At 48.3% G+C, this 23,746-nt stretch overlaps 1 protein-coding gene across 1 annotated transcript in view; it reads left to right on the top strand.

Moving 5' to 3' along the window:
- The window catches only part of CACNA1C (calcium voltage-gated channel subunit alpha1 C), a 628,569-nt gene that overhangs the window by 530,755 nt on the left and 74,068 nt on the right, over positions 1–23,746 (top strand). Inside the window, exons 19-30 of the mRNA XM_058282508.2 lie at positions 3,653–3,785; positions 8,263–8,392; positions 9,643–9,702; positions 9,850–9,909; positions 14,917–15,023; positions 17,492–17,579; positions 17,894–18,001; positions 18,780–18,832; positions 19,166–19,312; positions 20,704–20,905; positions 22,467–22,625; positions 23,305–23,415. Of these exons, the coding sequence (XP_058138491.1) occupies positions 3,653–3,785; positions 8,263–8,392; positions 9,643–9,702; positions 9,850–9,909; positions 14,917–15,023; positions 17,492–17,579; positions 17,894–18,001; positions 18,780–18,832; positions 19,166–19,312; positions 20,704–20,905; positions 22,467–22,625; positions 23,305–23,415 (1,358 nt within the window). The remainder of the gene's footprint in view (positions 1–3,652; positions 3,786–8,262; positions 8,393–9,642; positions 9,703–9,849; positions 9,910–14,916; positions 15,024–17,491; positions 17,580–17,893; positions 18,002–18,779; positions 18,833–19,165; positions 19,313–20,703; positions 20,906–22,466; positions 22,626–23,304; positions 23,416–23,746) is intronic.

The raw sequence follows: 23,746 nt of genomic DNA, 5'->3' as shown, positions 1-23,746 counted from the left end.
GAGTGCAGTACCCAAAATGAACCTCACCTGACCTTTCCTGATCCATCAGCCTCCCCCTCCTTATACATGACACACTGTCAAAATCTGTCCCTTTACGAATTTGGATTTGTCCTTCAGAAAGTTTCCTCTTTAGCATTATGCCTGACATTCAGGTAGCTGCTCTCAGCTGGGTTCTGAGTGGACCAGCAGAGTTGATTCTCCCAGAAATGGAAATCGATGCCGAACTTCATAAGCGGGAGGAGAGCTAAGCAAAAGTCTTCATCAGGGATTTAGGAAAGCAGAAGGCCAGTAAATATTGTATTCTACGAGCATAAATGATGAAAATAAATGTAAATTGCCTGTGTCGTATCATATAGAGCAAAACTAAAAAGAATCCTAAGGCCTAAGCAAAATTTCAGATCCTTCCCAATTAAATTTCCCTTGTAAACATCGCCATTTAGGCCAACTCTGGTTTCACTTGTTCTGCTATAAGCAGAAGCCTTTGCCTTTCATTTACATGCAAAGGTTTGAGGGTCAAGAAGCATCAGCCTTTGGCCTGGACACAGCTTTTCATCTCCTGCCTCCCTTGTGCTGAAAATATTAATTGCCTTGCCGGTCAGCTCGAATTCCCCTAGGGGAAGGACCTGATTTATGTCTATATCCTGCTGACCCTTTGGCAGAAGGTCCCTAAGTGCTTCTTGCTTCATAAAGAACCAAATTCTGTGCCAGCTATTTTTTTTCTCTACATCACCTGGCTTCTTTTTTTTTTTTCTTTCTAATTTTTGTGGTAACATGTACAACACGAAATTTCCCATTTTAACTACTTACACATGTATAATCCAGTGGTATTAATTATATTCACAGTATTATGCTACCAACTCCACCATCCGTTGCCAAAACTTTCCATCACTCCTAATAGAAACTCCACACCCATTAAGTAATAACTCTCCTTTCTTACCCGTCCAGCCTAGTAACCTGTAATCCACTCTCTGTCTTAGCTTATTCTAGGTATGTCATCTAAGTAAAATCATACAATATTTGTCCTTCTGTATCTGGCTTATTTCATTCAACATGATGTCTTCAAGGTTCATCTATGTTGTGCATATATAAATCCACTCCTTTTTTTGGCTGAATAATACTCCATTGTATGAATATACCACACATTATTTATCCATTCATCTATCAGTGAATACTTGGGTTGTTTCTGCCTTTGGCTATTGCAAATAATGCTGCTTTGAACATCAGTATACAAATATCCACTTGAGCCCCTGTTTCCAATTCTTGGGGGTATAAACCTAGGAGTGGAACTGCCACCTTACTTCATTTTAACCAGGAGAGAGAGAGCAGAGTCATGGCTGGGTCCACACGAGGAACTTCCTGTAACTTTTTTCCAAGCAGGAGATTTGTCCCTACCTGACCCCCTTCTTTTGCAAAGTCCTCTTCCTCATGAAGCTAATGTTGGTGTTGAAGTTTAATCATCCTCAAGAAATAGATGCTATTGTGTGTCAGACATGGCTTCTCCCTCCAGGGCTTTTCAGCACCCAGGGAGATGGGACAGGGGCCTTTAAAATCAGGCATCCGAGGTACTGGATGCTAAGTGCCAGATGGATGCGGGAGGCAGAAGGCTACTGGAGTTCTCAGGCAGGCCATTCCCTACAGCCCAGGTGTATTGTCAGCCAAAGGGGTGCTGATGCAAAATACCAGAAAAGCGGTTGGTTTTTTAAAACGTATTTATTTGGAGTAGGACCTTACAGATACCAGGTCATAAGGTATAAGTTACTTCCCTCACCGAAGTCTATTTCCACATGCTGGAGCAAGATGGCTACCGATGTCTGCAAGGGTTCAGGCTCCCTTCCTCAGGCTTCTTTTTCCTGGGCTCAGGGTTCCTCTCTTCCTGGGGCTTGCTTCTCTTTCCTCTGTGAGCTTACTTCCCAGGGCCCCAGCTTAAGACTTCAGCATCAAACTCAAACATCAAAACTCCAACATCAAAAACCCTCCAACTCTGTCCTTTGCCATGCCTTTTATCTGTGAGTCTCCACCCACCAAGGGTGGAGGCTCTACACCCTACTGGCACAAGAGGTTTACATGACTGCTTAATCAAGTAAACCTCTGAATCCAATATAATCTAATAAGCCCAGCGGAAAAGACCAGTTTACAAACATAATCCAATATTTCTTTTTGGAATTCATCAATAATGTCAAACTGCTACACCAGGTGACTCAGGAAAGTCAGATAACAGCCAGTGTCTGGGGTGGAGGACCTGGTAGCTCTGCTCCAAGAAGAAGGGCAGTCAAACAGGGAGAGAGTATGAGGAAAGGAGAAAGCACATAGTGCATGCTCAGAAAATACTTCAATGCGTAGAAGGGCACCTCACAATGGATGGACTTAACAACTGGAACTTCTTGGCTCATGGTTTCAAAGCTCAAAGGCTTGCTTCCTCCAGGGGTCAGTGTCTTCTGGCAATCATTGAGGGTCCTTGGCTTTTCCATCACATGGTAATAATGCCCATGGGGGCATCTTCTCCTTTCTCTTCTGGGTTCTGTTGGCTTCCCACTTCTGGCTGCTTCCCTGAGGCTTCTCCTTCTGTATCCAATTTCCTCTGCTTATATGGACTTCAGCTATTGGATCAAGAACCACCTTCATTCAATTTGGGCACACCTTAACCAATAACAACCTCAAAGGTCCTATTTACAAATGAGTTCACACCCATAGGAGCAGGGGTTGGGACCCTAATATGCCTTTTGTGAGGGACATGATTCAATTCCCCAAAAAGGTACATACTATTACTATTATCCCATCTGAAGGATGAGGAAACTAAGGCACAGGGAGACTAGTCCATAGCCTACAAGGATCAGAGCTGAGACTTAGATCAAGGCATCTGGCACCAGAGCCCATGCTCTTAACTGCCATGCTATTTATTACCTTTCCTCTTCTAAACTTCTTCAAATACATTTGACCAGAACAACTTTTAAACGAGACACAGAGTGGTTTCCTCTCATGGGCAGTATGTTTGTAAACAAAAGAGTAAGCCTTTGACCTCGGTACATATTAAATGTCTGCTGGTATGGAGAGCAAAGGGGCTTCTTTAATTGGTATCTGCATCTTAAAAGAATTCTAAACCTTTGGATGAAGAACATGTTGTGGTCAGTATTATCGCCCTATCATCCCTACCGCATATGAATTTTTTTTTGTATTTTCAGAAATGGGGAAAATTGCTATTAAACTCCTGGTACTTTCATGGATAGGTTGTTTGCAAAGGACCCCATGAAGCCAGCTAAGCCATGCCCTCTTCACCTACCTGCAGCCTAGGTAGAAGAGTAACACCTGGTAATGCCTAGTCTTACCCAGTCATCTTTTCTAGTGCCTTACATCCACCATTCCAGTTTGTATGGGACTGAGGGCTTTCCTGGGATATGGGAATTTCCATTTTAAAACTGGGAAAGTCCTGGGAAAACCGAGATGAGTGGGCCACCCCACTTACAACCCCCTGATCATGCATTGCCAAGACAGTCTTTCTCTAACAGACATGAGCTCCAGCTGTACCCACAGGGATGAGGCAGAGTGTTTTGGTTAGTACCCTACATTTTCTGTAGGAAGGTATTTGGAAGTAGGCAGTTAGTGGCAAAAATAAGTGGGATGGTGGAGTTATTTAGAATGGTACTTTTTTTTACAGGAGAAGAGGAGGAGGAAGAGCCTGAGATGCCTGTGGGCCCCCGCCCACGACCCCTCTCTGAGCTGCACCTTAAAGAAAAGGCAGTGCCCATGCCAGAAGCCAGTGCATTCTTCATCTTCAGTCCCAACAACAGGTGTGCAAGAATGTAGGAAATGTGGGATGCTGCTCAGCAGGTGCTTGTATTTTACCTGAACTTCTGGATAGAGTCTGGGACTCTTCCAACTCCCCACAATGCATTTCCACAGACATTGACATAGGGAAAATATTCCTGGACTCTTCAATCAGGAAACCTGAGTTTATTTTTCTTTCCACTTTTTTTAAATTTGTGAACTCTATTTCTATTCTTTTTGATGGTGACTTTTGATGTTTTACTAGGTATATTTAACTTAAGGTCTAAAGTTAACAGTATCTTAAACCCCCTCTGTACAAATTGAAGAAATTTTAGAATATTTTAACTTCTCTTACCCCCTCCTGACTTATATGTTATTGTTGATTAGTATTTTAGTCCTTGCTTTCATTTCATGCCTACAAACCAGACATTTTTTAAATTTTTTTTTAAAGATACATAAATCACACAAAATGTTACAATAAAAATATATGAGGTTCCCATATATCCCACTTCCCACAACCCCCACTCCTCCCACATCAACAACTTCTTTCATTAGTGTAGTACATTCATTGCATTTGATGAGTACATTTTGGAGCATTGCTACACAGCATGGATTACAGTTTATTTTTTTTTTAAAGATTTATTTATTTATTTAATTCCCCCCCCCCCCCCCCCCCGTTTGTCTGTTCTCTGTGTCTATTTGCTGCGTCTTGTTTCTTTGTCCGCTTCTGTTGTCGTCAGCGGCACAGGAAGTGTGGGCAGCGCCATTCCTGGGCAGGCTGCACTTTCTTTTCTCGCTGGGCGGCTCTCCTTACGGGTGCACTCCTTGTGCGTGAGGCTCCCCTACGCAGGGGACACCCCTGCATGGCACGGCACTCCTTGCGTGCATCAGCACTGCGCACGGGCCAGCTCCACATGGGTCAAGGAGGCCCAGGGTTTGAACCACGGACCTCCCATGTGGTAGACGGACGCCCTAACCACTGGGCCAAGTCCATTTCCCCGGGTTACAGTTTATGTTGTAGTTTACACTCTCTCCCAGTCCATTCAGTGGGTTATAGCAGGATATATAATGTCCTGCATCTGTCCCTGCAATATCATTCAGGACAACACCAAGTCCTGAAAATACCTCAATATCACACCTCTTTTCCTCTCCCTGCCTCCAGCAACTCCCTTGGCCACTGTCTCCACATCAGTGATATAATTTCTTCCTTTGCTAGGGTTACCTTTATTTTATTAATATTAATATTTTTTTAAATTTCTCTCCCCTTCACACCCCCCCCCAGTTGTCTGCTCTCTATGTCCATTTGCTGTGTGTTCTTCTGTGACCGCTTCTATCCTTATCAGCGGCACCTGGAATCTGTGTTTCTTTTCGTTGCATCATCTTGTGTCAGCTCTCCGTGTGTGCAGTGCCATTCTTGGACAGGCTGCACTTTTTTTCGTGCTGGGCAGCTCTCCTTATGGGGCACACTTGTTGCACATGGGGCTCCCCTACATGGGGGACACCCCTGTGTGGCACGGCACTCCTTGCGTGCATCAGCACTGTGCATGGGCCAGCTCCACATGGGTCAAGGAGGCCCGGGATTTGAACCACGAACCTCCCATGTGGTAGGCGGACACCCTATCCATTGGGCCAAGTCTGCTTCCCCCTTAATATTATTTAGACAGTGTGTATTTGGATTGACATAAAATTTATTTATTTGTGCACCACTTTTTCATGCATCTCAGCCCACCCTTCTTCAATCATTTTCTTTCCTCCTAAAGTACATTCTTTAGAGGTTCCTTTAGTTCCTTGGTGATAAATTGCCATTGTCTAGCCATAATTGTTTCCATTTCTTGTTCTTGAAAGATAGTTTCCTTAAACTGACAGTTCTTGTCATCAATTTTAAAAGTATGATTCCACTATACAGTCAGCTGTCACTCTATCTTCCTTTGTAAGTAATCCACTCTTTCTCTCTAATGACATTTAACATCTTCTGCTGCCTTTGTTGTTGTGCAGTTTAACTATTATGTGTCTAGGTATAGCTTTATTTCCATTTATCTTGCTTAAAATATGTTATGCTAAGTCTGTGGATTCATTTTTTTCCACAACTCTTGAACTTTTGCAGCCATAATACCTCTAAATATTGCCTCCCCTTCCTTTTTCTGTTCCTTCCTTCTGGCACGCCAATTAGACATATGTCAGACCTCATTTTGTCTGCCTTATCTCTTATTGTCTTTTGCTATCTTTCATCTCCTCATCTTTCTTTCCATATTCTGGGTAATTTCTTCAGATATATTTTCCAATTTCTTAATTTTCTCTTTGACTTTATCTAAAGTATTAACCCAGTTTTTTTGTTGTTGTTGTTTGTTTGTTTTGTTTTGTTACATCAATAATTATAATTTTTCATTTCAGATTGTTCCATATGTTGCTGGATTTTCCAGATCCATCTGTTCATATTGAATCATTTTTGTTCATTCATCAGCTTTGTGATTGAGTCCTTTATTTAATTAAATCTTTCAGATATTGTTGTTCTATTTTCTGCACTTGATATTTCCAATATCTTACAGTGTTTAGGGATCCAAATCACTTAGTTTTTCTTTCTTCTGGTTTCCCATCTCAGTGGCTTGCCTTCTTGTATGTTTGATGATCTTTCATCATGATCTCATTACTTCTTCCTAATTGGTGGGACTCCTGTGCACCTAAATTGGCACAGAGGAAACTTTCTCCCAGCTATGTCTTGAGGGTATTTTTTCAGCTTAGGATGCTTCCCAGGATCCCCTGCCCCATCTCAAGACTGGCCTGCAGTGCACTTTCCTGACAGCAGTGTTGCTACTGGCACCCATTTTCACACAATCTGCCTGTCCTGACTGCTCACCACACAGATCTCAGCTTCCTAGGTTTGTTTCTTTCTGTCTTTTCTGGGATTTGTTTGTTTTGTTTGATGATCCTTGCAGACCTCTCCTACCTCTCATGAAATGATAATTGTCTCGAATAAAGTCTTTGTCCTTTCCAGTATGTGGTGCTTCTGCAGCAGGAGACTCCCTCACAGCCCTTAGTTATCTACAGAGCCAGAAGCAGAAGTCTGAAGTCTGGGTTCAAGCCCTGACTCCCACAATCTACAGACTGTGTTTCTGGGCAAACCTCTCTTTCCTGGGTTTCAGTGTTTCTATCTGTAAAATGAAGATAACACCCCATTTAGGTTGCTAAGGCTGCCAATGCGAAATACCCAGAAATGGCTTGGATTTTGTCATGGGAAATTTATTATGTCCAGATCAAGGCACCATCAGAAGAAATGCTTTCTCACCAAAGGTTGGCTGCTGGTCAGATCCTGAGCTCCTGCCATGGGGCAAAGGAAAATGGCAGCTCTGCCTCCTCTTCCAGGCCACTTTCTCTCAGAGCTCAGCTGTGGGCAATCGAGCACATGGCAGAACTCTGCTCTTCTGCTTTGAGCTGCTCCATGGGCCTAGACTCAAGGGCCCTCTTTCCATCTCTCTGTGCTCTGCTGATTTAGAGACACACAGCCTCCAGCCTCCGGGACCTCTCTGAGCATCTTGGGGCTTTTCTGTCTTTCTGGGACTGCAGGCAATCCTCTCTCTCACATGGCAAGGTCACAATGGCAGCTGTCTTCGTGTGTATCTTTTCCAGTTCTCAGTTTATATAAAACCCCAACAAGCAGGTAGAGACCAAACCTGAGTCACACCCCACTGACGTAGTCCAACTTTGCAAAGGCCCTGAAGCGATCTAATCACATGATCTAATGAAAGTCCCTTAACTAAATCTAATCAAATGGCCTGTCTACACTGCATTTACAGGCACTGGTTGGGTTAGCTTAAGAATGTAATTTTTCCACAGTAGACAAACCAGGGCATACCCATACCTCTCTTACTAGGCTGTTTTCCAGATTAAATGAGAGAGTCCACAAGGCATCCTTGGTAATCACATATCTAGCATTTATGGTAGTTAGTGAGTGCCCAGAGGTCCACATGTGTAGTTCTTTGTGATTGTGCTGAGGTGTCGGATTGACTTGTACCTTTTCCTGATAGTACATAGGAGCAAATGACCTAACCAGACAGCAGGCTTGGCCAGCTTCTCAGCATCCACACCTCCAGGTAGCTCTGTTGTTCCCCATATAAAAAATATGAAATAGATCTCACCAAGTGATTTTTTTTTAATGCTGTGGAAAAGAAGTCCCCAAGTGAAAGCCAGTTGTTAATGTCACAGTCATATTTGAAAATTTAAAGAGTCCTGAAGGTCTCAGATTTAACCCTCCAAAATATCGAATGTTTACTCTTGGTGAGAATGTTTTAGAAATGCAAAGGTCCATAGAAGTGTCCCTGGTGGTGGGTGGTGCTGGTGGTGGTGGTTGTCATTACCCAACAGCAGCCAGACTTCAGGCTGAAGAGGCCACGCCCCACCCAAGCATCTTTTGCAAACTGGTAGAGGAGTCGGGGAGACGGGCCCAGGAAGCTGCTGCCCTCTCCTTTCCTGACGTGTCTCTGTCCCCTTCTCCTCCCCATGCAGGTTTCGCCTCCAGTGCCACCGCATTGTCAATGACACTATCTTCACCAACCTGATCCTCTTCTTCATTCTGCTCAGCAGCATCTCCCTGGCTGCCGAGGACCCTGTCCAGCACACCTCCTTCAGGAACCATGTACGCATCCCCTTATGCCCCAGGGCCCCTTCCTCCCAGGCGTGTGGCTGGGCTCCCAGCTTCCGTTGCCAACTTGCATGCTCAATCAGGAGCCCAATTCCAAATCTCATAATCAAATGTGCAACAAGCACTTCTCTAAAGAGATTAGGGCTTTTGTAGAAACCCGTCTTAAGACCAGAAGCAAATAAGAGAGCAGGAACCCAAATGCCTCAGGATAAAGGACTGATCCTTGGCAAAGGTCAGGACTTTGTCACTTCCCTGTGGGTATTCCCCTAGGAGGTCTGGTTCTATGTAAACCTAGTAAAGTTTACCAACTCCCCCCCCCCCCCCCCCGCCCTACTCTCCCTATGCTCTGACCAGTCCTAATTGGGGTGAGAGAGGGAGCATTGGCAAATAGGTGCCAAAGATAAGACTGATCTTATATGAAAGAGAAGCTCGGTGACCTTCTGTAGAGTAGAAAACAAAATTTGGAGACCCACCCAAGGCTCCGGTGAATGACATTAGAGGCTAGTGTAAGAATTAATGGGGCATATGCTGTATCTTGAAGCCCCAAAACTTTGGCAAATTCCAACCAGGTGGGCATGGAGAGGGTATCCCATCTATCCAAAGCCAAACCCATGCCAAGCCACTTAGTGACCTGGAGCCTGCTCCATCCAGTGCTTGCCCACTGAGGCTAGCAGGTGTGGGCCCTAGCTCGGATCCATCACCTGAAACATAATGAAGCAGGAAGTCCTGGAGTGTCTCCCCAGCCTGGGTGAGCTTCAGCTGGAGGCACTTCACTCCCCTGCCCCAAAGGAGATGGCACCCATATAGATTCCCACCTACGGAGGAAGCTAGCTGAGTTCCCTCCAGTGTGAGCTCAGCATTTTGTATCTTCCTCAAACACGCAAACCCTGCTCTGTCCTTTTGACAAGCACCGCAATGCTTTGGGTTTGTAAGTAAATTGTAGTCATGAGAAAAGCATCCAACCAGTCCCAGTGCTGGCCCAGACCTGCCCTGGGAGCTTCCCTCACATGTCCCGAGGTTTGTCTGGAGCCAGGCAGCTGCCTGAGGCCAGCCCGACTTCAGGTCCAGTGTCCTGTATATGCCACCTGCCTCCCAACTTGTTCCCATCGTCTCCATGTGGAAAGCCTCATGTGGGTTTTGAAGTGTGATTGCTTTTCTGATGAACAGCCACTGACCTCTCCTCCCACCCTGCTGTCCTCCCTTCCCCCCCTCCCACCCCCACCCTGTTTCTTTTTGCTTTGCAGATTCTGTTTTATTTTGATATTGTTTTTACTACCATTTTCACCATTGAAATTGCTCTGAAGGTAAAGCCCCATGACCCTCTCTTCTCCTCTGCCCCTCCCTCTCGTATCAGCACCAGTTCTCCGCCGCTGTCTGTCGCTAACACATACGCTCCTGTTGGTGCCCGGGTCACACTCAGAGCCACTAATCCAATTGTGCTTATTTTTCAGATCCTAGGCAATGCAGACTATGTCTTCACTAGTATCTTTACGTTAGAAATTATCCTTAAGGTAATGCAACCTGAGCAATGCATTCTGGCTCTTTCTTTGTCTCTCTCTGCTCCGTCTGCCTGTCTCTTTCTCTCTTCTGTTCCTTTGACTCTCCTTTTTTCCCTCTCAAGCCTGAACTGGAAGAGCCAGTGCCCTTCACTGTGTGCTGGACACTTGGCTCAGGCTCCGTGGCCAGGAGCAGCTTTCCCCCAGCGACCCTCCCGCTGCCCTCGCCGAGCAGTTCTCAGCTCGGAAGAGGCCCAGGGCCTCTGCCGGTGCGGGCACCAAAGCTGCACCAGTCAGCTCCCACATTCACACACGCTCACACACACACTTACATGCACACTCACGTGTGCTCATACACATGCTCATTCGGGTGTGCTCACACACTCACATGCTCTCACAAATGCTTACATATACACGTGTACACACGCTCACACATCACACACGCTAACATGCACACTCACATGTGCTCACACACATGCTCGCTCAGGTGTGCTCACACACTCACATGCTCTCACAAACGCTCACATACACACGTGCACACACACACATCACACATACTCACACAAATGCTCGCTCACACACATACATGCTCACCCACACAGTACTCATAAATGCTCACATGCATGCTTACATGCACACTAACACAGGCTCACACTCACGTGTGCTCACTCATATGTGCTCAAACACAGGTGTGCTCACAAACATACACACTCCTCTCAAATGCTCACACACTCTTACATGCATACTCATACACATGCTCACACGCTCGTGTGTGCTCACACACTCTCACGTGTTCACTCAGATGTTCAAAAACACATAGGTGTGCTCACACACACACTTACACGGGCTCACACACACATACCTCTTCCAGGTCATTGATGACTGACCCCTACTTAGAACTCTCCCTCCTCCTCCTGCCCGATGGAAATGCCACACAAATTCCTAAAGAGGCAGAGCTCATGGAGCAGGAGGGGATCCCAGCGGCTGCCCTCTTTGGACGGCCACCTGCCCACCGTCCTCGCACATGGGGTAAACAGCGGGACTGAGCTGCGGTTGCACCCATGCAATCGTAGTCATGGGCCGAATGTAAGATTTGGAGCCCGTCTCCCCATCAGAGGGCTTTCCACAAACTAATATAGTGGCTTGTGAACCCTGGCTCACCCACCGAGAAGCTTTGTCCCAATGCCCCTTCCCCTAAGGATGGGGTGAGTGGGGAAGAGAGAATTACACTGGAGAGCTAAGGACAGGGAGTGGACAACCAAGTGCTGGGGAAAGCTCCAGCACCCAGGCCCCGCATCCTGGACCTCAACCCCACGGGCTCAGCCCAGCCCCGGGGCCGGCAGCTCTGCTTACAGAACTGCTACAACACGATGATCCTAAAGGCAGGTAGAGCCCACCTCTGACCAGCACTGGGCTGAGGGACACTCTTTCTAGGTTTTTCCAGTTTACCTCTGAGCCTCCAAGCCAAACCAGGTCATCTGAGATTTGGAGCGTGAGTTCTGAGGTCTAGGGAGGGTGTGTGTCAACATTTGTTCTCTGCTCAGAACAAAGGCATCAGGTTTACCCAGACCCCCACACAGAAGGTCTCTTGGCTCTGAGACAGATGCTTCAGCCTCAGTGTCCTACTCCCGGGAGACTTGCCTGCACCTCTCCCTCCAAAGACACCCAGGCCCCTTTCATTGTCACTCTGACCAATGGACCCTGGATGTCATACCTGACCGCCAGCCCCTGCCAGCTCTATATACACTACTTTTCCTGAAAGAACACCCATCCCATGACCTCACCATTGGGTGTAGATCAGAGACAGTTTGAGTGGGTCAGTGTTTGTGTGCCTTGTCCCCAGGAGGCTCCATGTCAAGACCCCTCACTTCTGTCTCTGGTTCCAGCTAACCAAGGGTGTGCCCCAAATTTTTTTCTTCTCAGGGAGAGTAGCTCTGACCAGGCCCGATTCCTGGGGATTGGAGGTGAAGGGAACAAAGAGTCACATGCCTCCTTTAGGATACATGCCTGCGTTAGGCCCCTTTTCCAAGGTGGACTGGTTTATTCCTGGACTTCAAATTCAGGGGTCACCCAGACCCCCAAAATTCTTTCCCAAGACAAAAGCTCTGAGGCCCAATTCTCAGAACCCCTCTGCAGAGCCTCCCTTGTTGATGTCAGTGGTCCTGTTTTTCCTTCAAGATTGCCAGGCAAGCCTACGGAACGGTCTCTGCACGCATTTGTCATGGCGAGAAACTCCCCTCTCCTTCTACCCTCTTTTCTCTTCTCTCTGATACTCAGCGTGCTTCTGAATAGAAACTCCAATTCCCAGGACAGGTCCCTGCACTCCTTCCCACCAGCCGCCTCTGCCTGGCTCGAAGGCGCAGTCTCGTGCCAATGGCAGGGACAGCGACGGCTGCCCAAGACAGACAGCGAGTGTAAGGGCCTGTCAAAGGAACTGGGGATGTTTGCCCTTAAAAAGATAAAGCTTCTAGGACCACGGTTGTTGACCTGATGAATGCAAAGGGCTGTCCCATAGAAGAGAGAGTAGGTGGAACCGAGACCAACGAGTGGAAGCTACGGGAAATGAGATGCTTTCATTAGCTGGAGCCACCCCACAGTGGGGAGAGCTGCCTGGAGAGGGGTGGCTGCCCATGGCCAGACAGAGGGCAACTCCTGCCCTTCCAGCTCAGAGAGTTCATGACCCTGTGACCCATTCCTGCAGCTCTCCTCAGGCAGGAAACAACCCAGAGATAAGCTTTTGCTGAGTCATGACTTAGAACTTTCAGGAATTAGAGCCTGGGTGGGTGGCAGTCAGCAAAGCACTTGCCCTGGGTACCCGAATTCAGCTTTTTTGATGCCCTAAGTGCCTCTAGTAAAAGGTGCATTTTTCCGGCACCCACTTGCACTTGCACTTTCTCTCACAGCCACTTTTCCCCTAGCCACACACACACACACACACACACACACTTGCTGAAGCACTGGTCTCATTCTAGGATCCCCTGACAAAACAAGAACCCACAGCCAAAGGGCAGAACTTGGTTCTTTGGGTCTCAGTAGTCCACCTCTCCAAGAACCGCTTTTCCCCACTTGAGGGAGGGCTCTGCCGGGCTTAGTAGTGGCCTCAGAAGATCCAAGCCAGGAGCGAGGAGACGGGCGCAATCTTGAAGACTAAAAGCGACGTGGCTCGGGAAGATGCCCTGCCTCCTGTGGGAACAGAAGGCTCTTTGGTTGCCATGAACAATGGGAGCTGCCCGAGGGCAGCCTCTGGGGTCCCAGGTCGTTGAGAGAGATAAGGCAGTGAGCCCCTCCAGATGGCAGGCCTTTGGGGGAGACCTCTACTTCTATTCCACTGCAACCTTTTATATAACCTACCCACTTCTAGAAACTGATGAACACAGGTGCCTGAGTCCCCTGCTGCAAGAGATAAATGGAAAAAAATTAGGTTGCAAGAACTATTTTTGCCCATTTCCTGTGTTTGCTTTTTGCTTTTGAATTGCTCTACGGACATGCTGCCCTGGGCATGCTGGGATTCCAGAGAGAGAAACTGGCCCTGCGTGACTAGGGAGCGGCTCTCAGCCTCATGGCCCTCAGCTCCAAATTTGCCCCTCTGGCTGATGCGTCATGGCCCACAGTCTTTCACATCCCTTAACCTGGAAAGCCTCTCATTAACATCGGCCGAGTGGAGAAGACCACTTGTTGAGCTCTGGCAGTGCACTGCTTCATCTTAAGCTCTAAGGGAGGTGATGACAGCCAAATCCTGTAAGAATAACCATCATCTCTTGTGTCAAAGCGTCTTCCCACTGTTTTTCTGTCTGAGCCTCACAAAGGCAGGGAACTATATCCTCATTTTATAGATGAGGAAACCAAACTCCTCTCATACAGGAAGAATCCAGAGTTCAAATTCAAGTTATCTGGCTCCACATTCAGTTCCTGTATCTGCAGAATAGCACTCAAAGCATTTTACAGGAAAATAACTCAATTGATGTTTAGAACCCTATAGGGTAGAGATGATCATTATCCCCATTTTTCAGGTTGGGAAACTGAGGCACAGAGAAGTTAAATAATTTGCCCCAGGCTGCACAAATGGAAACCCAGGCATTCCGGCCCCAGAACCTGTGCCCTTACCTTGGCAGCACACTGCCTCTGCAGACACACAGCTCTTTCCCCTAAAGAACATGCCATCTAGAAGCAAGGCAGTGGAACTGAGTCCAGAATGCTTGGCACAGTGCGGCCAGGAGGTAGAGGAATGCTAGTTGCCAGAGCGACTGGTAGAATTCGTCACTGGGCTTTAGGGTGACCAGCTGTCCCAGCTTGCCAGGACCAAAAGGTTTCCTACAAAAACTGTGCAAGTCCTGGGCAAACCGGGACAGCTGGTTGCCCTACTGGGCATACCTCCCACCAGTGCCTGCCGCTGCTTCAGCACCTTTAGCCAGAGTCAAAGTAGGACAAGAAGCTTTCCTTAACCAGAGGTACCATTTTTCCTCTTGGTTTGCTTGGGCCTGTAAATATCTCTATATAAATTTATATATATTCTCTTGCATCATGTTGAGGTTTTTTGATATGTTTGAGTATTCTACTGACATTAAAAAGAAGTAAATTAAAAATCCATGGGATCAGCTAGAGGGCAGGTAGAATTTGGAGAGGAAGTGAGGAGGTGCGTACAAGGGAAACCCAACCTGGCAGTGCTAGCAAAGGACCCTCATGGGCTGGCCCAGAACGTGTGGTAAGGGACAGTGGAAAATTACAGAGGGATAGTTTGGAAGGGCTTCAAATAAAGGACTGAAGAGGCTGACGGGGTCTGGTGGGTGCACGTCCTGTGCTGGAGGATTCTTGGCGGGGACATAAATGCTTTCACTTGGCACCATCTTTCCGTCTTTGACCCTGCCTGTCCCCCGGTTCTCTGTCACCTCACCGCTCTTTAACTGGGCCCAACTGAGCTTGTGGGACCTGCCCATGGGAGGTTGTGGGGAGAAGGGGTGCACAGGGGTCTCTGGAGCATGTGCTAAGGCCAGTCACACCCGTGTCTCTCTGTGCTCCCTGCAGATGACTGCTTACGGGGCTTTCCTCCACAAGGGCTCTTTCTGCCGGAACTACTTCAACATCTTGGACCTGCTGGTGGTCAGCGTGTCCCTCATCTCCTTTGGCATCCAGTGAGTAGGGTTCCCTCAGCCCAAGATGGGGACATGCAGCTACGATTGGTTGTCAGAGTACTGGGGTGTCTCCCTACAGGGCACCCCGATGTGACTGTGCTGTGAATGGGGCCTCAGAAGCTGCACAACATGGTGGCTTTGATTGCTTATGCCCATGTCTCAATAGTGTGACACTTGGGGGGTTGTTGACCCAGCAGGAATATATGTTCGAATGTCTGGCTCTTAACAGGCAGGGCCAGGCCCAGTTATAAAAACAGGATTGTCTCCAGCGCCTTCCTGCCTCCCTCACCTGGTGCCCAGTGCCCTTGGCTACCTGCCAGCAACATAGTCATTGCCATTGCCCTGGCCCACCCTGATCTACTGGCCCATCTTCCCTCCCTCTTGCCTTTCTCCTCAGTCAAAACACCTGCTGTTTTAGCTATAGATAGATGATAGATATAGATAGATAGATAGATAGATAGATAGATAGATAGATAGATAGATAGATAGATAGATAGATAGATAGATAGACAGACAGACAGACATAGATAAGTAGGTAGGTAAATAATAGAGATGATAGATGATTAGTAGATGATATAGATAGGCAGGCAGGCGGACATAGCTAGATGGATGATATAGATGGGTAGATGGCAAACAAGCTAGGAAGTACTGATCCTCACTCTTGGATGCACAGTGGAATCTCCTCGGTAATTTTTTAAAGATGTTTACCTGGATCCTACCCAAGTTTTGTTTTATCTGTTTTGGTTTGTTTTAATCCATTTGAGGTGCAGCCTGGGCTTTAGGATTTTTTTAAAGCTCTCCAGGTGATGCCTCTGTACAGCCCCCAAGGAAGCATACCTTTCTCAGGTTTAAATGGTTCTGATCCCTAGTTACTACCAAGTTCTCTCAGCTGATAATGATAATCATGCACTTAATTTTCAAAGCACTTTCACATACCCATTCTAATATGCTCCTCCCAAAAAAACCACGGAGGCATGGCAAGTGTTGTCATCACCATTTTATAGGTGGGAAGTTTGAGACTCAGGGCATTGTGAGACTTCTGGAAGGTCAACACAATGGCAGAGAAAGGCTTAAGTGCCAGGGGCCATGGGTCTCCCTCCCCAAGGGTGTTTTCATGGTCACTCCAGATGAGGTGAAGACGGGGGCCTAAGGAGTGAGACCCTTTTCTGTGGTCATCCATTATATCACCCGAAACCTCTCCCTACAAGGCTATACAGGTCTAGGTTCCCCTTCCAGCACCACCACTGACCCACTATTTAACCTTGAACCAAGTTTCCCTCCTCCAGGCTGTTCTTTCCCCATCCCGTTCATCCTTCCCATTGTGATTCAGAGCAAACTAAGCCGCTCCCCGAGATACTGCAGGGTCAGATGCAGTGATGGATAGAAAAGCTCTTTGGATTCTTCAGAAGAAAGATGCCATGAACCAGAGAAGTCCTAGCTTTCCACCAGCCCCCTCTTGAGCTCGTCATTCTGACCCCGTGAAACATAATAGGAGCACTCACCCATTGGCTGTCCATTTTTTAGTTCCCAAGATACATCTAAGGTCTTGGAAAGCTTGAGAGAGTATCTCAGTCGGTTAGCCAGTGCAGAAGGGGTACGAGCAGCTCCAGAGTTGTGACTAATAACCCACCAAGGTTGGAGGGACAAGTCCAGAAATGACCCAGGCATCCTGCCAGGAACCTGCTTCACCCCCAGTGCTTCCTTTCCAAGTGGCCTGAAATCCACTGTGGCCCAGAAATCCTGCCTTAGCCCTGGGCTCCCAGCTGTGCGGACCTACTGTGTAGACCCCATTCCTGGCCACACTGAGAACCAGGCTGCATTTTACATTTAAATGTAATGGGCCCCGGCCTCGGACCTGTGTTTGGAAATAAACGCCACAGTGTCCTCCCTCACCCCCTGCACCCACCACCTGCCAGCCACAGGCCTGACGCTCCACCACCAGCACACACTGTCTCTGAGTTACGCGGCATCTTCTTCAGGCGTAAGATAAAATCTACCAGTTATTGAGTCCATAGTATGTGCCAAGGGCATGGCTGGATGGGCCAGGTGTGCTTTTTCACTCAATCCTTACAACAGCCTTATGAGGTGACCACGGGCCACCTTGCCATGAGGAAACGAGGGCTCAGAAAAGGTAGGAAATTGGTTGAGAAATGGCAGAGGGACTGGAATTCGGGCTCACCTGGCTCTAAACCCTTTTGACCCTATAGCTGCCTGCTGAGTAGCACATTACATGGCTAAGGACTCGGGGTGGTTTGTTTTTCCTATTATTTACTTCCCAAGGGGAAAGCCTTACATCACAGGTGAGCTCTGCGTTCTTACCGGGTGGGGTGGGAGCAGAGCGTGGTCCCAGGATGAGAAAGCTGGGAGCAGACTTTACATTTCCTGAAGCTGCCCTGGGGTTAGCCCTGTCTGGAGACCCTCACCGCACCCTCGCCTGCTCTACCGCTTGCCCCTGTTCTCTGTCCCAGGTCCAGTGCCATCAATGTCGTGAAGATCCTGCGAGTGCTCCGTGTACTCAGGCCCCTGCGTGCCATCAACAGGGCCAAGGGGCTAAAGGTGAGCAGGGTGGGCCAGGCGGGCCCCGTGGCAGGCCAGGGCCACAAGCGCCAGTGCCACATGTGGAAGGGGAAGGCCACGGGGCAGCTCATCACCTCAAGCCCAGTGGGGGGCTATGAGCCCTCTTGGGTTCCATTGGTCGCCACATGCCTCTGGGAAGGTTGCCTCTTGGGGCCAGATTCCTTCCCCCACCCCACCCCCCACCCCCATGTCAGAATGGCTGCCCATGCCACCTCTTAAAGGGGCTCCTGGCTCGGCCAGAGGGAGCTCAGACTGCGAGCCCCTCCCTGAAGCCCGCCCCTCTCCCCCCACAGCACGTGGTTCAGTGCGTGTTTGTCGCCATCCGGACTATCGGGAACATCGTGATTGTCACCACACTGCTGCAGTTCATGTTTGCCTGCATCGGGGTCCAGCTCTTCAAGGTAAAGTCTTGGTTCGGATTTGCAGGCCTGCTTCCTCCCCCTCCCATCAGGATTCCCAGGGAAGGGAGTCAGCAGATGTAACAGAAAGAGGACGGTAGCCCCGACAGATGTGGGACACGTGCAGCCTGCAAGTGCAGCCCAGACCAGAGCAGGGACTAGCCTGAAAGGAGGCACTGCCCCGCCAGGCCATCGCCCTCCTTCTAGCAAGGAAAGGAGAGGGGTTCTCATCATCTCTCAAACCTCCGTGTCAGTCACGTGTTGATGAATCAACAGCATCAAGCCCAGCCTTCTCCACCCAGCTTCCGGAACCCTGCCCCAGTCCAAGTCACCCCCCACTGCTTCCTGGCAAGGCCCCTCAGCCATGAGGCCAGGGTCCTTCTTGGGTTTTGCTCTTTTGTCTTTATCCTTTCGGTTCTGCTGTTCTCCTACACTCGCCCCCACCACCATATCAATGTCCACTGATTTCCTCCCATTTAACTCATCCTTCCACGCCAGCTCCACTCCCGCCTCCCTCAGCAGCCCCTCCTGGAGAGTCCAGCGTCCCTGGATCAGAGCCCCCTTGGAGGAATCCCGATGGTACTTGCAGCACTCAACATCTTTATTCACTGGCTGCTTTTTATATGCAGTCATGTCTTTTCCATCTGGAGTCTCCATTCCTTACACTTTTTATCCCCTAGCCCTAACACAGTGCCGGGCTCTACAGATGCTCACTGATCACATTTTGACTGAGTCATTGATTAATGAACATCTCCAATCACCTTGTTCTTCTTCCTTCTAGGGAAAGCTCTACACCTGTTCAGATAGTTCCAAGCAGACTGAGGCGGAATGCAAGTGAGTACCAGCTGGAGGGCAGCCGGCTGTTTCAGTGAACAGAGTGGGAGGTAATTCTGGGAGGTGGTGGCTTGGCATGAGAGGAGGGACAGCCCGTCCTTTCTTAACAGCAGCAGCTGGACTTTTACCCATATATAATACGATCCCATTGACATGACATGTAACCTTATCTATTCCTGAATGTCTTACTCGCTGATGTTCTTCTAATGGCTAGACCTGTGGGGTTTAAGCCCAGCCAGTCCCATCTCACCCAGCAGGTTGGGATTCATGGGTCAATCAGGTGTGCAGGAAAATGGGAGACCCCAGAATTAATTCTTTCTCCTCTTCTCCCAGGGGTTTCTATATCACATACAAGGACGGGGAGGTGGACCACCCCATCATCCAGCCCCGCAGCTGGGAGAACAGCAAGTTTGACTTCGACAATGTTCTCACTGCCATGATGGCCCTCTTCACCGTCTCCACCTTTGAGGGGTGGCCAGAGTGAGTATGCAAACCAAGGCCTTTTCCACCAAGACATTGGTCTCCCACCCATTTCCCAAGATTTGCTAATGTCCCTCACCCCTTCCCAGAGATCATGCTTACCTCTGTCTTCCCCAGGCAATGAGGGTGAGCTTCTAGAACAATCTGTAGGCCATGGTGAGTGCTGAAACATAGACTCTTCCTAGAAGATGACAACACTTTAGAAACTCCAACCAAAAGTGACCTTCTTCAAGCTCCTCTTCCCAACATCACTGTGAGCCACAAGGATGGAAGTCTCTGGCATGACCCACATGGAATCTGGAGTGGGGAGAGTTTCACCCAGTGTAGGCCTTGTGATCACCATAGGACTTGAGATTACCACTCCCAATATGTACTCAATGTGGGTAAAGATAGCTGACATGTCTCTTTTCTATTAGAACATGCCCCAGTCTCCTAAGAGAAAGCCTTGTCTATTTTTACAGTGGAAATTAAGAAATGGATGAAAACCTGTACCCAGATTTCTTTGCAGAGGCAATATTTTCACACCTAAAGACCAGCCTCTTTGGCCTTTTCCATTGCATTACCTCTACCAGGCAGCTGTCCATTGTGTGCTCCATATATTTTTGTATAGACCCATCTGCTCACCTGCATTTCCCCAATTTCTATTCCAGTGAAATTATAATCTAAACAGACAGAAGTCTTTATTTCTACATCAATAGCAGTGCCTGAGTCTTAGATGAGAGTCACCACTATTATGTGGTGAGATATAGATGATATTAATATCTAGAGGACAGCCAAGTACAATGGAGAATTACAGAGGAAGTGGAAGAGGTAATCCTTGATTGTGAAGCATAACGAGTGGTGGGCACAGAACCAGACCCAGATGACTCACACGCATCAGTAAACTACCTTCGTCTAAAACCAGACCATTGTTGATGGGTCATGTTAGAGCTTTTATCTATATTGATATTTGCTCTTGGATAGATGTATTTCATGCTCACTCTAACATTCTCCAAGTCATGCCAATTTGCAAAGCTGGTTCAATATTTACCAATATTACCAATATTTGAAGTCAATGTCCATGGCTCATATTACATTTAAATAGTTCTCGACAGTTTCAAAGCACCTTCATATATATTATATCAACTGCCCTACTAGGTGGGAAAGCCAGGAATCATGGCCTCCATTTTACAGACGAAGAATCTGAGGCTCAAAGAGGTTAAGTGGTTTGCCCAAGGTCACATGGCCAGTCGCAGAGCTGAGACTTGAACCCAGAGCTTCTGACTCCCAGCCTACAGCTGTTTCCAGCAGCAGCCCTGATCCCCGGGACCCTTCGGAGCAGAGGTGCCATCAGTCCCCAGAGGTGACACTGCTTCTCCGGTTCCCTCTGTGGGGCCTGTCTCCTCCTCCAGGCTGCTGTACCGCTCCATCGACTCCCACACGGAAGACAAGGGCCCCATCTACAACTACCGCGTGGAGATCTCTATCTTCTTCATCATCTACATCATCATCATTGCCTTCTTCATGATGAACATCTTCGTGGGTTTCGTCATCGTCACCTTCCAGGAGCAGGGAGAGCAGGAATACAAGAACTGTGAGCTGGACAAGAACCAGGTAGCTTCCTAGGAAGGAGAGGAGCAGCAAGGGGAGGAGGGAAGCAGGACTCATAGGGAAGGACAGCCTACAACCTAGCAAGAAGAAGGGAGGTCACGGCAGATACCAAGATCATCCATCCACTCCTCAGTGTAGAAAACAGGGCTCTCAATCTTCCTGAGTAGCCTGTGCAAAGGAAATGACAGATCCCTTGTTAAATGCATTCAGCCAGCAATTATTTGTTAAACATCTGCTTGATGGAACCCTGTGATAGGCAATGTGAAAAAAATCTTCTACCCTCCCTAGAAGTTGACAAATTAGAAGGTACCCAGGTATGTCAGCTCAGTTGCTAAAGAGGAAAGAAACCAGAACAAAGAGGGGCCAAGAGCTTTTGGATGGAGAAGAGAACACCACTCTTAAATGGTTTCTTAAGGTGAACCCACAGGCCTATGCATGAGGTGGGGACAGGAATGAGGGTTTAAGTAGGGAAGTAGGGCCATATGGTAATGCCCAGGATGGAGACATGTTGTCTTAGTTTTCCAGAAAAAGAACTGGCAAATCCATCAGTGATGATGGAAGCTGTTGGGGTACGGTGCAGGCTGTACCACTGAGGTCAGATTCTTAGCTAGGTTCCCAAGGGGAAGAGTCCCCAGGATAGCACATCCTGCCTGGGAGTGGTCCAAGGATTGCCAATGGGCAGGATGACATGAAGTGCTCAGTGCTACCCCACTGAGGCCAGGTGAGCCCCTCCTGGGTTTCCAGTCAACATCTTAGGTTTAGACTCATTATTCTGGCTGCTGTGTTGACTTCTTGCTGGGAGTAAGTCAGGAAACAAGGTGGCCAGTTAGAAATGCCCTGCCATAGCAGAGATGAGAGACGATGAAACCCTTGAGTCACGTCAATGGTAGCAGCAATGAAAAAGAGGGGAAGGTGGTAGAATTGTTCAAGCTTAGGAATTGGATGTAGAGGCTGAGGATAAGGGAAGAGGCTGACTCCGGGTTCCTGATTTGGAAATCTGGGCACAATACATAGACTTGAGCTAAGTCTGTGCTGGAGCCCCAAGAAGCTGATTAGCCCAGGATTTCATCTCCTGTTAATGAATTGTGTCTTTCAATGTTATGGACACCAGTAAATCAGGAAGATGGATTTAGGGCAGGAAAGAAAAATTGAGGAGGGAAGCACCCCAAGGAGAGTCTGTGGTGTGAGAAATAATCAATGAGAAGATCCATCAATCAGAAAGTATTTGTCAAACGCTAAGCACCAAGCTCTATGGTATGCCAGGCATTTCTGGGTTGGGACAAAAGGAGGCACATACCCCTGTCCTACAGTCTAGATAAGGGGACTTGACCAGAAGGGATTCTCTCCTTGATTAAGAGAGTGATGGAAAATCACGTATTTTTCCAAATAACCTCTCAAACCTATAAGTGAGCTAAAGCAATAGAGACTTTCTCTGATTTCTCAAGAACCCTGCCCCCAGGGTGGGTAGTTCCATGTATACCCCACCCTCGTCTTCACACCCCCACATCATCCAGGTAACTGACCCCCTCTCACCTAACCCCTGCCCCCCACTGCCTCCCTCCAGCGACAGTGCGTGGAATATGCCCTGAAGGCCCGGCCCCTGCGGAGGTACATCCCCAAGAACCAGCACCAGTACAAAGTGTGGTACGTGGTGAACTCCACCTACTTCGAGTACCTGATGTTCGTCCTCATCCTGCTCAACACCATCTGCTTGGCCATGCAGGTCAGCCCTAGGGGAGCCCTGGCCCCATGGTGCCTCGGTGGGGGAGAACGGAGGAGGTGTTAAAGACCTGGTCTATCACCTTCCTGGTAGCCAAGGGAGGCAGAAAGAGTGGAAGGACTGTCCTCGTCTCCCTGTTGGAGAAGGACAAGTGTCCCTGATCAACGCTGTGCTCCTCTCCAGGACCTTAGGACAGAATCCATAGGAGCCTGGGTTGATAAAAACAGAGAGGGTGATGGAAATGGAGAACAGAGAGGGTGAGCTTGAAGTCTCCACTGTTATCAGTAAAGCAGAGGGTGTAGAGGTTGATTTCACATCCACCTGTGGAATCAACCTCTATACCCTACGACCTGTGGAGGTTGGCTTGTGCTAGAGCTCTCTGAAATGGCAAGAGTCTCCATAAAGTTGTCATAACCAATCAAAGAAGGAGCACTGAACTCTGCCAACTTTCATTTTCAAAGGTGGCAGAGAAAGGAAGAATTTATAGGATTTCTGAGTCCCCCTGCCTGCCCGCGAGAGGCAGAGGCTCTTCCCAGGACTTTGGGTTAAGAAAAAGCTCTGTTGAGCTGAGGGTCTTGGAGAAGGCTGGGGGAAAGGTCGAGAGTGGTGAGAAGCTGGAATAGCCCCAGTTCATGCTCCTCATTCCCCCTTGCCCACTCCTGGGTATCTACCCCTCCCATAGCACTATGGGCAGAGCTGCCTGTTCAAAATCGCCATGAACATCCTCAACATGCTCTTCACCGGCCTCTTCACCGTGGAGATGATCCTGAAGCTCATTGCCTTCAAACCCAAGGTAGGCCTCTGCAGAAGAGCATCTGGTTCACAGGCACCAGAGGGTTGGAGGGAAAGAGGCAGAGGTGAAAGTATTGAAGGAAGGAGAGTGAGGGGCAGAAATAATCAGAGAAAAGGCCATCCCATCTCCAATGATCAGTGCTCCGGCTCCTAACCATGACATGAGCCAGGCCAGCTCCCTGAAACAGAATGCCAGCTCATGGTCTGGACCATTTCTGGGATGCACAGGAAGCAGGTTCCTCCCTGAGCTGAGCCTCTCCTTCTAGGCGAGGCAGGTGATGGTCCTCCTCGCACTTCCCATCGTGTCTCTGGTCCCCAATACATAATCTGGA

The sequence above is a fragment of the Dasypus novemcinctus genome, chromosome 20 (assembly GCF_030445035.2).
Source record: "Dasypus novemcinctus isolate mDasNov1 chromosome 20, mDasNov1.1.hap2, whole genome shotgun sequence".
NCBI lineage: Eukaryota > Metazoa > Chordata > Mammalia > Cingulata > Dasypodidae > Dasypus > Dasypus novemcinctus.
This window is presented reverse-complemented; position numbering and strand designations above follow the sequence as displayed.